This window comes from Lissotriton vulgaris, chromosome 9 (assembly GCF_964263255.1).
Source record: "Lissotriton vulgaris chromosome 9, aLisVul1.2, whole genome shotgun sequence".
NCBI classification, from domain to species: Eukaryota; Metazoa; Chordata; class Amphibia; order Caudata; family Salamandridae; genus Lissotriton; species Lissotriton vulgaris.
Genome location: NC_141697.1, coordinates 830,175,891 through 830,193,225, shown reverse-complemented (window position 1 = coordinate 830,193,225; position 17,335 = coordinate 830,175,891). Strand labels below are relative to the sequence as shown.

Here is a 17,335-nt window from a genome sequence, read left to right as displayed (position 1 = left end):
TGAGGTCATGGCGTAGGCCTGCATTGGTTACCCATATCTCTTGCTTTGGCACTCTCTGCCTTGAGTGCTCCTTCCAGCCGGGGTGTTTGGGAGGTAAACGGAAGGCCCAGGCCATATGCCCTTAAGTGCTCCTGCTTGTGGTGGACTCCACCCTCCTCGCTCGTGCTCTTGCTAGGGCACTCACCTCCTTGTGTGCTTTCTGTGTCACTGCCCTACTGGTGTCAGAGGGGCAGGGGTGCCGGGCGGTGAACTAGAGGCCGAGGCATCTGGCAAAGGCTGTAAGCACGTCTCTAGGCCCAGGTCTCATTGGTGCTCATTGGACGCTCATACTTCGGGGGAAGGGAGTCATGCTCAGGACTTCCCCCACCTCGCCTGCTTTGGCACCCTCCGCCTTGGTTGCTCCCATTTCTTCTTGCCTTTGTGGAGGGGCCACACCCACGACTCTCCCCTCCACAGTTGTGGTCCTGTGGTGGCGTCCTGTGGTGTGCTTGCCACATCACAGCCCTGCTGGTGCCAGGAGTAGCTGTGGTGTTTGGGGTTGAACACGAGGCCCAAGATGTGTGGGGTGTCTGGTTGCACGAGGGCTGAGGCTGTAAATGTGCATCCAGACCAGGCGCTCTTGATCGTATTACAAGCTGCGCTCCCTCCTATGTGCCCCCTCAGTGGAGTCAGGTCCCGGGCTGCCGCAGTCCCTGGATCTCGGGATCGTGGGGAGGGACGCTGCTATGTCCTTGACTGTGCCAACCAGGCGGGCCTGTTGTTCCTGACAAAGCTGGGGTAGTGGGTGCTAGGCGGGAGGTGGGGTTGTCAGGCTGTGCGAGGGCTGAGGCTGTAGACGTGCCTCTAGGCCCGGCGCACTCATCCACACTTTAGTCCGCGCCCTATCTGATGTGCAAGTTGGTGGCATCAGGACCCAGGCTGTCGACATCCAGGGTTCTCAGCACTCTGTGGGACATTGATGCTGTGTCCCCAGCCGCACTGGGAAGGCCACCGCCCCCGTCCGGAGCCTGTCTCGCAGCAGAGCTCCCGATTCAGGCAGCCATCTTAGGTTGTGGCCAGACCACGCTCCCTTTGTGGAATACTTTTGAGTGGTACTAGCCATGAGGTTGTGGGTTGAAGAGCTAGAAGACAGGAGAGTTTATTGACATAGCTTCAGTTGACACAGAGATTAGGTTTCAAGCACTTCGCAACATGGCAAAAATGTGATGAATTTGCATACACATTCACACAGAGAGTTCATGATTAAGAGCTTGCAGGAATGATACTGCATGGCTGTGTACCAGAAGTTCATGGTTTAACAGAAAAATCATGATTTGTAGATAAACATACATAAAAATAAATTCCTCTATTGTGACTGTCCAATAGTGAAACTGGGTTCAAGATGGAAGGTTCACAGCATATAAGACTTGGGAAAAGTCCATTTATGTCCTGGAAGGTTGCAATGGGTGGTCTGTGGATTGATATCACAGGAGTGCATCTGACCATTATTGAAGGAAATTGTGCAAAGGCTTTGCAGACTATAATGGTAAGGACAAAACTCTGAAGCTGTTCAGCACATATATCACAACCTGTTTTCAGACTTTTCCTAGAGAAGTTTCCCTCTGTTAGTTTTTACCTAGGAAAATATTGCTGATAGTGCCCTGGCAATGCAAAACGAGGACTCAAATGCATATGGCACCCCTGGGTCCTTGGGATTATAGAACAATCATAAACACTTGTGAAGCCTATAATCAGGGGTGTAACAACAGCCCCTGAAACCACTGCAGCACCGGCCCCCCTTGCCCCTTACAAGTGAGAGTTGGAGTCTCCTTCAGCATAGGCAGAAACATTTAAATAAACCTCAACTCATATACTGCTGACGCTGGCTAAGACCTCTTTTATATTCTCTTCAGAAGCTGTGAGTGTGAGCCTTTTAATGAGTGGGCCCTGTGCTCCGGCATGAGGGAAAGGAACTTCTGCTTAGCTTTGTGGAGGATTTGCTGTGCAGGGACCTGGCACAGAACCTCTGGATATGCCAATTCATGTAATAAATTGAATTCTGATACCTGGAGACAATTATAAAATATGCATTGTAAATAAATACACTACTTGTCTGATGGACATATATGTGAAGTCCAGAGGGGAGGCACAATTCTGATAATTTCCCAGGGAGCTCCCTACAGAAGGTTACAAAAGGAGCAGTATGAGAACTACCAGCAAATTAGTTATTATTATGAGGAACATTTCCTAATATATTTAGGTAAAGATTGATGCCTGGGATTCCTATTAAACAACCCAATAGCATGTGCCACATAAAATGCCATATCATTTCATTAACTATAGGCAAAACTAAACCAATATTTAAGTTCTATTCGGGCAGGATTTACTTTACTTATCAGGACTAGAGAGTTTTTCTCACGTGGAAAGTCATATACCTCATACAGTATAAAACGTTCAGCTCAAGTATTGCCCAGAGCATGAGATTGTTACCCCTCTCCCTACAGTAAATACAATAAAGCAACATAGGAAATTAAGCTAAGTAATAGTACATTATGAAACCAAGCATCCAAAGTCTACTGCAGGACATGATGTTGAACCATGACCATATATGTTTTGATAAAGGGAATACAAACCACAATACTCAGAAAAAAAGTCTGTAAGATCTTCCTACATGTTATATTGAGGTAGAGTTCCATTCTGCATGAGACTGATGTCCACAGCAAGCCTCTACTAAATATTTGTGCTTGTGCTACACAACTAAATGTCTTCCACAGTCTATTTCAGATTTGAATTTACACATTCATTTACATAATGCTAAACTCTGCAATGCTGCTGCTTTTATTCCAAAACAACAATGGTTCCAATAGTAGTTATTAAACGAAATGCACATAACTGAATTAGTGAGAGGTACATGTATTCCTTAAAATCACAACAGTTAGAAAAACTGATCCAAGACTTATATGTTTATGAAAAGGTCTCAGTTTTTATTTCATGGATTTCCAAATAATTTAGGGATTCTGGTAATAGTCATACGCATCTTTGCAACAGTAAAACAATGAATAATTGTGAAAAGCAACAGTTGAATGAAAAATCACCCAGAGCTTAGAGCAGTAATTGCACCGCTCAATTTTTGCAGTGACATAAATAGGTAAAGCACATATTTGAAAACTAACAACCAAGTGGTTGACATCAGTTAAGGATAAAGTACATTGCGAGTACTAAAACATTCCAACAATGAATGGGTCTTTGTCAGTGCATTAACATGAATCCATAGTAAGACCATAATTATGGATCCTCAAAAGGTTAGGTCAACGAATAGAACAAAGAATCTACAAGGTCGAAGGTGCCTAACTGTGAGCAAATAGGGTCTACAGGTACATTGTAGGAAGTCCGTACTTTGGTGTTTCCGTTTGAGCAGCTGGATCAATGACAGATCCTTAAAAAATCACCGAGTGCTGCTTCTATGAGCTCCAATATGAAAGATGGTGTGTCAAGCCAGGAAGAGAAGTGAGTAAAATAGGATGGAAGGATAGTAGGCAAAGAGGTATGTAAATGAACCAGGAGTAACAGATTTAAACGACAGCTTGAAAGTACAATTATACAAAGGTAATGAAGAATCAGTTGACAATGAGAAATGCTTGGGAGTGCCAGGCGCTACACTTTCTAGTCTTTATGCATGAGATGGTTTTTGGAATTATTCTCATTTCCTTTGGTGGGCCATTAAATATCTATGTTCCCATGTAACTGGAGGTTGCAATAAAATGAGAAACATGTCTGGTATATCTGCATACTGATTTTGGCTAACTCTGCTTTTTTTTGGTCCGTGTTTCAAGATTTTGCAACTCCTTACCAGAAACAATCAATAATCACAGTGAAAGGAGAAGCGTCGCCAAGACCTGGCAAAACTTGAATTGTGCATGCACGTTGGCAGATACCTCCGATGATCACAAGTTACCTATTGTAAGGTGATGTTTATATGTCGAATAAATAACATAATTTACCTTTGGACAAGAGGTGCCTTTGGTGTGTAACGTAAGATGAACATATATAGCAGTAGCAAAAAACATAATAGAAAAAGTAGAACAGTTGGGATTTCAAAGTGTAATGATTTAGTATACTGTGTTCATTCATCCTGTGTGAAACTAATATTTATTAGATCAGGTTGGCATTTCTTTTTCCATGACTTATTACTGATAAAAATGTAAAACATGAGGATGGTAGATGTTTGCTCTTGTAATTGTCCCCAAATTCCTGATGCCTCTGTGAGGAACAGCTTGCAATGTTTCTTACAATGGTTCAACCAGCATTGTTTTCGTGGGGCAATTGTCTTCGGTGGACCGACTTAAATAATCAATTTCGTAAGTGCTTTGTGCCACTCTTCCAGGATGTTCATTCTTTTGTATTGCTCTAAACAAAAATGGAGAAATGAGAGAGCAGAAATGATCTCAAATGTAAATAAATATAGTTTTCCCACATGTCTAAATTTTATTTTAAAAGCGGCCATATTACCATCTCATACGTTCATGCAAGTCACCATTTATTGACGACAGCAAAGCCCACCCAATTGCCTAAACGTCACTGCTATAAATTGCCTGTTGAAACTTTGTCATAGCATTGGTTCACATTTTGAGACTCCAATTGCTGAGATTATTTTCCTAGATAGATTTTCTTGTATTTGTGTTTTTATGGTGGTTGAAGCATGTCACGACTTCTTTGAATATTTCTAGATGAACATTTTATCAAGCTAGTCTTTTCGAATTTCTATGGTTGAGGGAAGTGAGTGCATACTATATAAAATATGCTCTACTTTTAGTGAGAGTTAAACGTGTTTGCCATGTGCTGTTTAATTTTGTTGAGGATTGCTGGTGTCTCTTCTGTTTTTGTAGCTGAGGGTTTTAGGTTCATAGCACGGTATTCATTCTTTTAGTGATGCTGTTGAGGATCACTGCTATCAGCATTGTATTCCTATGGTTGAGAGTTTTTATTCTTTTTAATTCAACAAATATGATATAGAGAAGAGCATCACCATAATCCATCTGAAATACTTTAATGGGTATAATTTCTTTTAAATTAACAAAAGAGAGAAGACCCCACTTGTTCCAGGGAACAGGGTACTACAGACAGTCAAAGTCAATGGGAATTTCCCTGGATTAACTATTAGAAATTAATTATGTATCCTAAATAACATCTTATTATAACACCAGCATACTATTAAAAGGAATTTTTTTTTAACGCAAACTAAAATGTAACGTTTACACGTTTTCTTTATTTGAAAAATATATTTCTCACTTAGCAAGGTATTTTCTTTAACATAAGGAAACCAAAATCAATTTGAAAATTTCAGAAAAAAACATTTTCCTGAAAAACAATATAAACATTTCTTAAAATACAGTACACATTGATAAAACATTCATCAGTATAATAAAAGCTATTACAAAGTGCATAGAAAGCATATATCACAGAATTTTTTTGTTTGCAAATGACTAGTTAAAAAAAACAGACAAGTAAACTCCTTATTTTCAATGGATCAACAAATGTTGGTCCCAAATAATCAGATCCAATAGCCTTTGTGTTGCTCATGTGAGGCTTCCAATGTCCAAAATTGGCGTATTTATGAAAACCACTCGGCTTTACTTGGATTCTATGAACATTATGCGTCGACGCGTTTCGGTGTTTAAGCCGTGGATATGGTCACACCTTCCTCAGGACAGAATTAATTGGAGTCACCAACACTAAGATGGTAGAGTCCTTAATAGTAGAACTCTCATTGTCGGAATCCTTAGTGGGGAAGTATATACTATTATATCCGGTTAACTGCTCTTCACCTCCTCATCTGATTGGATATGATTTGACTGGTGTCTTTATGGGAGCTTTAGTATTTTTTATATACAATCTTTTCCTTTATAGTTCTCATAAGATATACTGCTACTCTCAATGCTCCATAGATGTTACAAGTCTTGGGTTTTGATACTGGGTTCTATCCCGTGATCCTTATATCTATTACGTTCACCGCAGTAAAACCTTGAAAATCGACTTTCAGGTTTGTCAGTAGGCAAACTGATTTGAACTGGATATGTTCTTTCAGCTATCTGCCTCCAGCTTCACCGGGGGTCCGTCTCGTTCGAACGTAATAGATATAAGGATCACGGGATAGATTCCTGTATCAAAACCCAAGACTTGTAACATCTATGGAGCATTGAGAGAAGCAGTATTACGAACAGGGCTAGGGGAAGCCACTGATCCCAGTTCTTCCCATTCCCGCTCAGCAACTTTTTAAAGTTTAGTTTTAGGTTTCCGTTGTACCGTTCCACCAAACCATCGGTTTGGGGATGGTACACAGAGGTAAGGATGTGTTTATTCCTAATTGCTTGCAGACCTCCTTCATAAGACGGGAAACGAAAGGGGTACCTTGGTCTGTCACAAGTTCACGTGGGAACCCCATCCTAGAGAACACCTCTATCCCCCTTTGTGCTATCATGGTGGTGGTGGCTGTCCTTAGAGGAAGTGCTTCAGGGTACCTTGTGGCATAATTGACTAAGACAAGAACATACTGGTGGCCTTTGCTGGATTTGGGGAGAGGCCCTATAAGATCCATGCCCACTCTCTCAAAAGGACGACCTATAATAGGTAAGGGCTGCAGGGGAACTTTCGAGGGAACATAAGGGTTTCTTTTCTGGCAAATAGCACACTCCTGACAGTATTTCTTTGTTTCGAGATATATACCGGGCCAATAGAAAATCAGGGCTTCAGGAAGGGTAGGGAGAACTCCTACGAGGATCGGAAAAGTACTGCCTTTTTTGTTGTGGATAGCTGTGGGGTACTCTCGGATATCTCCATGTACATAGTGGGTACTAACAGTGTGCTCTGGTAATAAAGCTAAGGTAGGGACTATGTCTTCTATAGCTAACGAGTGTCTGCACCCCGAATCTAAAAGGGCAATGACTTCTCTTTGATTTACCCAAAAACTCACATAATAAATGTGCCTTGTCTCTTGGGCGAAGAGGACAGATCTGGGAGCGTAGCTGACGTCCATCGGCTCATCGTCAGGTTGGTCCCTCTTCTTTCTGCAGAAGCGAGCAATGTGGCCCCACTCGCCACATTCGAAAAACTGAGGTCCGGGCATCACCGGGCTGTCTACTTTTCCAGTCTGAGTCCTAGGCGGTTCCACTGGGGCTTTTATCGCCTTCTGGTCGGTTCTTTGCAGTGGAACCCCCCCTCTGGGTTTTCTCTGGTTCTTTGTTGGTGGGGCGGCTTTGCACGCCCGAATAGCAAGTAGCAATTTCAACAGAGTGTTCCACAGTCAGGGCCGCGTGTTGTCTAAGCCACAGTTGGGTGCCATACGGTAAAGCTTCGAGGTATTGTTCTAGATAGATCTTACCCATCGCTTCCTCCATGTTAGATTCCTGGGGTTTTAGCCACCGGTCAGCAGCATCTTTGATTTTGTAAAATAGTGTCATGGGGGTGTCACCTGCCAGACCCCATTCTTGCCTGCACTTAAGAAGGTGGGTCTCGTTGTCCACCCCTAGGCGTTCCAATATGAATTGTGTCACGGGGCCATAAGCTGAGGTGCCATCTTTGTTGATGATCTGGTATGCCGCTTGAGCTTCAGTAGTAAGCAGAGGTGCCAGGTAGAAGGGCCACCGGTCGGCCAGCCACCCACTGGCCCGGGCAGCCTTTCAAAATTTTGAAAAAAGGAGATAGGATCCTCCCCGGGTACATATTTCTGTAGCGGGATGACCGTACCCGGAGGTGCAGGAGTTCGGCCTTGACCAAGGCCTAATAGAAGCTGGTTCAGGCCCTCCACCAACTTGAGCAACTGATCAGCTTGCTGCTGTATGGCTGCCGTGAAGGTGGCTCTGTCCCTTTCGGCCTGACTTGAGTTTATCTCGACTGCCCACTCCAGTTTTGCCTGTCCCTCTTTTAGGTGTTGCAGCATGTTCTGCATCTTGTATTGATGGGGCTATGCCCACATTCTCCACCAATGCTGTCAATGGGGGGGTTTAATCGGGATGGATATCACGATATAACCAAAGAGACGGTGTATCAAAAGAAAACTACTCTTTTATTGCCTCTTCGTTCAGTGGTCGGTACACAAAAAAGTTATTTATTGTTTCACTTTTTCTTCAGAGTCTGGTACAAGATTAATTTCAGTTATGCCTGGTTTTCTATTCCAGCGAGCTGGTCTTGTCCTTATGAAGGTCTTCAGGGCTGCAATAGCGGGGAAGGATCAGTATAAAAAAAAAATAAACAACGAATAGGCGGTGTGAATCCTCAGGAAATAGCACTCTTTTTATGAAGATAGTGGGGAGTGAGGGACGAATCACCAAAAGCGCCGACACCATGTGTGCCCCGGCTGTGTCCTCCCTCGTTTTCCCACCCCTACCCGTGCCCAGAAAATCTTTGCAGTTTCGCCCGTACCTTGTTAAGCCACCCTTTTCCGGGAGGGTGGCGGGGCCGAGCGCAGTATCGTGAGGCTCCTGGCGTGTGGTCTTCCTCTCTGATGGCGCTATTCTTCTCGACTTCTCTTGGGTCTTCGGTTTCCTTCTGGCTCTCAGCATCTGACAACTCTCTCCTCTCCCGAGCTTCTCCTTCCTTATAGGTCCGGGCGCTCACCTCTCTTCTTCCGTTCTTCTCGTCGTTGGCTGGTGGAGGGACATGTCATCGGCCACGCCTCCGGGAATCTGGTCGAGCAACTTTCATTAAAGGGCTCCAGCCCTGCCTGCAGTACAGGCAATATATTGGCGTTAGAGTCCGGGGGCGCTTCCGTCTTGCTAATGTCAGCGGACTCCTGACAGTGTTGTTGTGGCTTTTTGCACGGGAACGCCTACTCTGCATCTCATTAGGGATAGTTGCGGGGGGCCTCTGTGGCGATGATTTTTGTGACTGCTATTGTGGGTAAACTGGTGCTGTGGGCTGTTAGCACCAGCTTGTGAATTTATCACGACTTTGGCTTTTTTAAAGTGCTGTTAATTTGGCGATAGCTCCTTGTGAATATGCCCCTCAGTGTAGTGATCATAGGATACATTATTTAGGAGCCCTCCTTGCTACAGGCACTTGGTGATCCTCAGTGGTGTGCTGCTCATGCGATGGGAGGTCATACCAGTTAACCAAGCACTTTAAGCTTTTCTGTACCCTGTAAACCTCCTTTATAATGTGGTTCCTACACCTCATTCTTAGTGGAAGATCTTTTATCAGTCATCAGGAGGGTTTGCTCTTTCTACAGTGCCTTGGGTCTCCTCGGACATGCTGCTCAGTCCTGAATTATATTACCCAGCATTGAAATTGAGAATTAAATATGCATTGTTATCTGATTAGTTTTAGTGTTTTGCAAACATGAACATCCTCTCTTGACTGTCTGACGCTTTTTGCCGTGAGGGGAACGTCTTTCTCCTACACCACCAGGGAACGGCTCAGCTTTCCTGCTTAGTGACGTGAGGGGAACGGCCGGGCTGAACTACATGCCTCAGCAGCCCCCCTGCTGACAGCGACGCCTTCCTGATGCCGCACTTTCGCCCGGAGGCGCTTTAAAACCAACGGGCGCCCCCCGCAGCACAGGACGCAGGAGGGCGGCACCCGGGTGAAGCCCAGGCCAAGGGCGGGCCCGTCTGCGCCCGTCCGCGCCTGATCATGGCAGGGCAGGGCCACCTTATTTAACCTTGAAGTTTGCGCTAGGATAACTGCCTGAATTACTTCCTGGTGCGAACTGAGTGCTGACTTTGTCGAATACCTTCAACCCCCTCTAAAGACTGATTAGCGGTGAGACTTTGAATGTATTGAAGTCGGTAATGTGTGTTCTAATTTCCTTAGAGATTGTGTTATATTATATTAATTATTTTTTTATTCACAATCCTTTATACTTGGCCAACCAATAAGCAGATAGTCTAGGGACTAAACTAATGTTCGTGCAGCCTACCAGTATTTTGGGAAGTGTGTTTGGATTGTCTATTAACAGTACATATACTCAGATGTTTAACATAAGTTGGTTGATTTTTTAACTCGATTGTATAGGTATTTTTTACCATTTATATTTGTGCCAAGCCCCCTTTTATCTTTGATCTTCTGGCCATAGTACCTGTGTTTTTATTATTTGGCATCTTTTGGCACTTATTGCACTTTACACCATTGGCACCTAACACTTTTTGGTTTTAAAGTTGCAATCTTACTACCTCACTGCATCAGGCCCTGTGACATAACTGTATGTATTTTGTATACCAAAGAGAAAAATGTGGGTCTCATTTGCTGTCCTTGTCCTTGGATCTTGTGGCATACTACCAACCATAAGGATGCCGAAACGTAAATTACTAAAAAACCCTAAAACTGCAGTAGACTCATCTTGCTCCACAATTGATGCCTGCCTAGTAAAGGCCATTAGCGCCATCAATGTTGAAATAGATAGGGTGGAGCGCCACCTTTAATTAGGTGTAGGTACAGGGATAGAGGAAAAAGCGGGGCCAGAAATAGAGGCCATCCTAAATAACGAACAAGAATTTACCCCCCTTGCGAATTCTGGGACCTCTGTCCCTGAGCCAGATTTACCTATGCAATCTGCGATATTGCGATCACTTTCTCCTAGTAGTCCCCCGACCCCAAAAAGGGAAAGGAGTTGTAGGAAAAGCCAAGCGAAAACAGGGACTATTAGTAAAAGTAAAAAAGGCCCCCTACCAAATCCTATTGTAAGGCACCTAAAAAACTCCCCGACCCAGGACCCCTGTCCGACGAGCAAACTAAATATATTGTAGCTCTTCTGACACAAAAAATTGAGTTATCTATCAAATCACTCTATGATAAATTAGATAAACTTAATGGAGAAGTCACAAAACTTAGCAACTTACTAAAACATATCAGCAAATCTCCAAGGGATAATGTGAATGGGCCACAGGGGCCACAGGGGGACATCTTGAGCATCCCAAACTAGGCATAACCAATGCTACAGAAAATCCAATATCTACTACTTCAAGCAACTACAATAGACTTAATAGGAACGGCGAGGGGCAAGGTATCAACAACCAGGCACCCATGTTAGTAGCCAATACAACCTTAACTGGCATTAGACAAAAGGTGACATAGAGTAAATATCCTTGCCATAACAGAGGGGATAGGATTGCAAGTGTAAAGTCATCACAAGCACCTAATAAACCCAAGGTGGGGGAGGAGCAAGAGGGATGAACTGAATTGCCAATTAACTTACCCCCAGAATGCTGCCCATACTTGGCGGTTCTGGCAAATGTACCACCATTAGAGTCGGGCCAAAAGGAAAATCATGATACTTTAAAAAATAAAGTGGTCCCTGTGAGTCATGCTCATCAGATACTCTTGACTAGGAGAGTGAACTGGATCGGGCCCTCAAGAAAATCACTGCATGGTGACTGCATAATTATCAATTTTAAGAACCCTAACTTGGCCCGTACCTCTCTGGAAAGAGCAGCTACTTGCTTGCGTAAAGATTGTATTGTATCACTTTTGCCTCTCGGCTACTTCTATAGTCATCTAAGACCCCCACCCAACATCGGAGAGGATCAGGAGCTGCGTAGAATTAATTAGGTAGTGCTACTTCGGTTGCATCCTGGTGTACCTACATTCAATTGATTCACACCACTTAGCACACTTGATGCTAATGATTGACAGGACATTGCCCTTCTGCCTGAGGGGGGAGGGTGGTACTGGGCCGACGGGCGTAGGGCTTCTTGCAGATAGTGTGCATAACAAGGCCATGGATGATTTTGCCCAAGTATCCATCAAGGGACATAAATATACCTGCCTTACATTCATCACACCCATTAGGAAAGCAGTTAGCTGCAATTGTAGAGGTCAACCGAGATGAAAATATAGGGCAAATAACGGTGGAGGCCCTAATACCCCCTTTATGGCTTCCAGGTTCAAGTAAGAGAGAGACAAGTAGCAGAATTAGTGACCAACCAACTGATAGTTCAGGAAACCCCTCAGCCTGTGGCTATACCATTGTCACCTGGAATATAGCCAAACTGGCAAGTGAAATTGATATGTTAGGTTGGACAGAGTTTATTAATACACATGACATAATTTTTCTACAGGAAACTTGGAGTATCGAAAATGTTTATTTCAAAGGGTTTACTTCCTATGACCTTCCAGCAGCCCCCTCATTGTATGGTAGAGCGAAAGGTGGCTTGTTAATCCTTTTGAAAAATAACTTGCCCCTGAGAGTCAAAAGTGTTACTAATGTAGGGTACCATTCGCAGCTACTTTGGCTTCACCATAAGGACGGCCAGGATGTTTTACTGATTAACTTTTATAACAATATATTTGACTCAACCTGCCATAATGTAGTCACTGATTTAAATCCGGAACTCGATAACCTGGTTACTGCTGAAAATACAAACTTTGCTATTGCATGAATCAGAGATTTTAATATCCCAATTTGCCCTCTGTCTATGACAAAAGTTTGAGGATTCCAGAGCGACAAAGGGGATGATTGCATACATTTCCCACATAACATCTACGGAGACATCCTAAATACTGTTCTGGTGAAATTTGACCTTGATATTATGCAATGTGCACGGGATGTGTGCGGGAGGGAGATCCTAACCTTCACCGGAAGATTAGCAAATAGTATGATCGATCATGTAATTGTATCAGCCAATATTGTAAATCTCTGTTCCACCCCTTGGATTGATGACTTATTCTTGAGTGATCACAACTGTATTATCATGTCATTGCTGTTGTGGGGGAATAAGTCAGTAGTATAACATACTGCTATCAGTAATATTGCCCCGTGCAGACCAAATGGTACCAGAATTAGATGGAAAGGCACTAACTCAGGCGGAATATTCAACAGAATTGTCCTAGAGTGTGGTAAAAAAATAGAAGATAGTTTAAAAGTTGAAGTTGAACTAACAAAGATACTGACTAATTTTAGCACACTCATTGATTCAATTTCCAAATTATTTACTGCTCCACCATGCAGGAAACACACGCAGGTCAGGGGTTGGTTCAATCATTCCTGCACTGACTCATTGAATCAGTTGAAACTAGCACTCTCCTGCAGACCCAGGGATAAGGCGTTAGTTCGAGAACTTAGATCAGTTTATAAATCTAACTTAAAACTTAGGAAGAGGGAACTCCAACAGGAGGCATGGGATAATCTTGTGCTGATGGCAGATTCATCTAATAACAGGTTGTTCTGGGAAACTGTGAACTCGACATTCCTCAAAAACAAATCTTTCCCAGAACTCCTGTGCCATGTCAGCTGCGAGGAGTGGGTGCCACACTTTACTAGCATATTTAACCCGCTAATTTAAGCAAATGGCATGTTATCCCTTTAAATATCACTCTTGATGAGGTTGAGCTAGGTGTTGGAAGTAGTAAAGGGGGAAAAGCAGCAGGCCCGGATGGAGTACCCATTGATGTATATAAAACTGTCCCCGAATTATGGAGCCCGATATTAACAAGAGTTTTTAACGCTGCAGTAACAGAGGGATCTCCGAATACTTGGGGTGAATCTGTTACTATCCCCATTTATAAAAAGGGTAATAAATTAGAGGTCAAGAACTATCGGCCAATTTCCCTACTTGACTCCTCAGAAAAGATCATGAGTACAGTGATACTAGTAAGACTTAAAGAGTGGGCTACGGAAAATGGCATATTGTCCCAAACCCAATACGGTTTTAGAAAGGGGCTGGGCACGATAGATCAGTGTATTAATTTAGAGCTTTTCATTGGAAAATATACATGTGCTAAACAGGGACAGTTCTTTTTATGTTTTGGTGATCTTAGCAGTGCTTTTGACTTAGTGGACCACGCTATTTTATTGCCTGTTTTACTTAATCTTGGTGCCCCGGAGGCCATCATTTACTTCCTAGCCAGACTGCATGAGAAGCTATCGACTAAAGTACGGTATTGCCAAATAAGCGAATGCACCGCACATTTTAACATAAAACGTGGTATCCGCCAAGGCTGCGTCTTATCACCTTTGCTTTTTACTTTATTTAATAATGAAGTTGACGCAGTACTTAGAATGATACAGACGGATCTTCCTCAAGCAGAGGGCAAGGATATTTCAGTCCTGCTTTATTCGGACGACGCTGTGCTTCTATCCAGAACACCAGTAGGTCTCCAGAGGTTAATTGATGGGTTCTCAGATTTTATCAGTAGGAGGAAGCTGATGATTAACAAGGCCAAAACATACACAATGGTCTGTGGCTCTAAACCCAGGAATATGAAATCCTTCAATATTGATGGCAATAAAGTGCAAAATGTAGATAATTTTTGTTACCTAGGGTTATCTTTTTCCTGTGAGGAGAAATGGAACCGCCAAATGTCTAATATTCGGGCTAAAATGACCAAAAGTGTGTACGGGGTATTCAAGTTTGCATCCAAATTGGGGGATCCCCGCATTAAAGATATGTTGCATATTTATAAAACTAGATGCACTTCTGTTGCATTATATGGGGCAGGAGTGTGGGAATATCATCCAAGTCAGGGATTGCAAACTGAAGAAAACTATTTTCTAAAAAAGCTTCTATGTTTACTAGCCTCAGCCTCCTCTGAGCTAATCCATTGCAAAGTGGGGCTCAACTATCTGTCAGACCCGATTGCACTGAGACCCCTACTATTGTGGAGATCTATATAGTCAAAAGAGGAGACCATGTTCACTAAATCTATTATTAATGATAGCCTGCGATTGGATAACTGTTTTTAAGATTCCCTGGCTCAAATATTTAGTCAATACCTATAGAGACTTATTCAACCAGATGATCCTGGAAAATCCAAATGATGCAACAGGATTGTGTAAACAGGAGATAAAGAATACTTTCCTTTTACAAGAAAGAATGCAAGCTGACAACAGTAGGGAAGCAAACCACGTATCAGCTCTACCATTTGCATATAGACACCTTTGGTTTCCAAAGCTATTTAACACTTGTCACGAGACCCTCCCAGTGTTATGTTCTAACTAGAATGGGGCTAGGCCTTGTTCACCATTTAGCTCGTTCCCTACAATGAAACAGAGACCAGTGTCCCCATGCCCATGTGATGGGCATACTAAGCAGAGCACCTTGCACTTTCTACTTTTATGCGATTTGTTTATGAAATATAATGCCAAAACCACTAATGCTGCTATGAGCCTACTGTTTACGCTAAGAGAACCTGAGATTTGTTTTTATGTTGTGACATTCATTTTAAGCTCAATTAATGCTAGGAAAAATAAGGGTAATTGGAGTTTTAAAGGACGTTGTTACAGGTGTGGAAAACCTGGACACTTAGCAAACAGCAGGGAGTGCCCAGCACTCAAGGTGACATGCAATAAGTATGGAAGGAGGGGTCACTTTAGGCAATGCTGTAGAAGTAACGTCAATTACAGGAAATACAGCAGAGATTAGACTACCCGGGTATGTGACGAAATTGTGTTACAGATTAAGGGAGAGTCTGTGAGCAATCTTAAGGATTTCATAGCTGTAGAGGAGATGAAAGTTGAAGCAATGTTTGACTCTTGTTCTAAACTGACAATCATATCAGCGGAAGATTTTGAAAACATTTCAAAGGGAAAATTGACACTGCAGAGAATGGATGTAAGACCAGGGGGTTATGGTGGGCAACCCATACTGATGAAGGGTTATTTCTGGGGCACTGTTGGGTACAAAGACAGACCTGCAGTCTCTAAGATATATGTGTCAAAGAAAGGGGACAACATACTTGGTTGGCAAGCACAAAAGAATTTAGGCATTTACCTCAATCCCAACAAGAACCCTCAACTATTAGTACAAGAGGTGGGGAAAACACTGGAGGGAATTGAAGAAGAATTCAGGGATGTTTTCACCGAACGTTTAGGATGCGTTTGTGCATTGACCTAAGAGGACTAAACAGGGAAGTTATAGTTGATAAGTACCCTCTGCCGAATATTTCACAAATTAGCGGCAGCAAAGGTATTCACTACACTGGATCTAATCTCTGCCTACTATCAAGTCAGGCCCCACCCTGAATCACAAGAGCTCACAGCGTTCATCACGCCTATGGGAGCCTACAAATTCAAGTGCATGCCTTTTGGACTTGTGCCCGCTGCCGCGGTCTTTCAAAGGATCATGAGCAACCTTTTAAAAGGCATATCAGTAGGAGGAAGCTGATGAATAACAAGTGTGCTACCAGGATGATGTTCTGATCTTTGGGGAGGATGGTACTCAACACAAACACAGGCTCAGACAGGTGCTAAAGAGATTCCAAGAACAAGGACTCATGGTGAAGAGAGAAAAGTGCAAGATTAGGTGTGCTAAGATAGAGCTCCTGAGCACAAGGTGACAGCGGAGGGCATTCGCCCTAAGGCAGAGCTGCAAAACACCATTCTGACCCTCACACCACCCAAAAGCCATTATGGGAATGGTGGAATTCTACAACAAGTTTGTTCAGAACTTTGCCAGACGCACGTATACCCTTCGCAACCTGCTACGGAAAGGGGAGACTTTCGATTGGAAGGAGGCATGTCAGAAAGAGTTTGAAGATACTAAGAAGGCCTTGGCTGAAGCAGCCAACCTCAAATCCTTTGTACCAGGCAGGAAGACCGTGTTAACCATAGATGCCAGCTCCAAAGGATTAGGAGCCGTTCTGATGCAAGTAGGAGAAGGTGGAGAGGAACCAATAGCGTTTGCATCACACTTGCTACGCAAGGCAGAGTTCAACTACTCGGTAATCGAGAAAGAGGCTTTGGCGGGACATTGGGCTGTTAATAAATTTAGAGACTTTGTGTGGGGAATGAAGTTCAACCTGAGGACAGACCACAAGGCTCTGGTCGAAGTCTTTACCAAGAAGGGGCTAGACTCCATCTCAAGCAGAATCAGACGGTGGGTTGTGAGTCTCCAAGAGTACACATTTGAGGTTGAATATGTGACTGGGGTGAGGTACTTTGCAACCGACTGTGTCTCTTGTCTGGTGAGAGAAGAATGTGAGGAAGCAGTCAATGTGGAAGAGGAAGATGAGGGAGACAAGGAGATGCAGGCGGAGAACGTGTGTGTCGTCACCCAAGGAGCCGTAGAAGAAGGACGCTGGAAGTAAACATTGAGAGCTGACATGCTCCTGCAGAGGGTGTGTGGAAAGATGAAGAGTGTTTAGATGGATAAGACAAGAGGGAAGAGACACTTAGACCATTCTGGATGGTCAGAGATGAACTATCCATTGCCAATCATTGGATTTTCAGGGGTACAAGGTTAGTCCCTACTGAGGCATTGAGAGAGAGCTTGGTCAATTTAGCCCACAAGGGGCACTTGGGAGTTACCAAACCCAAACAGAGGTTGCGTCTAGACTATTGGTGGCCCAGCATGGATCTTGAAATCAAGAGTAAAATAAGAGACTGTGTACCATGTACCATGCTCCACCAGCGATAAGGTTCTAAAAC

The 17,335-nt window shown here is 43.4% G+C and overlaps 1 protein-coding gene across 1 annotated transcript in view; it reads right to left on the bottom strand.

Annotated features, from left to right (window-relative positions):
- Window positions 1-2,945: 2,945 nt before the first annotated feature.
- LOC147692319 (solute carrier family 22 member 6-B-like) overlaps window positions 2,946-17,335 on the bottom strand; it is a 509,964-nt gene continuing 495,574 nt past the window's right edge. Inside the window, exon 10 of the mRNA XM_086938568.1 lies at window positions 2,946-4,386. Coding sequence (XP_086794694.1) covers window positions 4,266-4,386 — 121 coding nt within the window. The 3' untranslated portion in view covers window positions 2,946-4,265. The remainder of the gene's footprint in view (window positions 4,387-17,335) is intronic.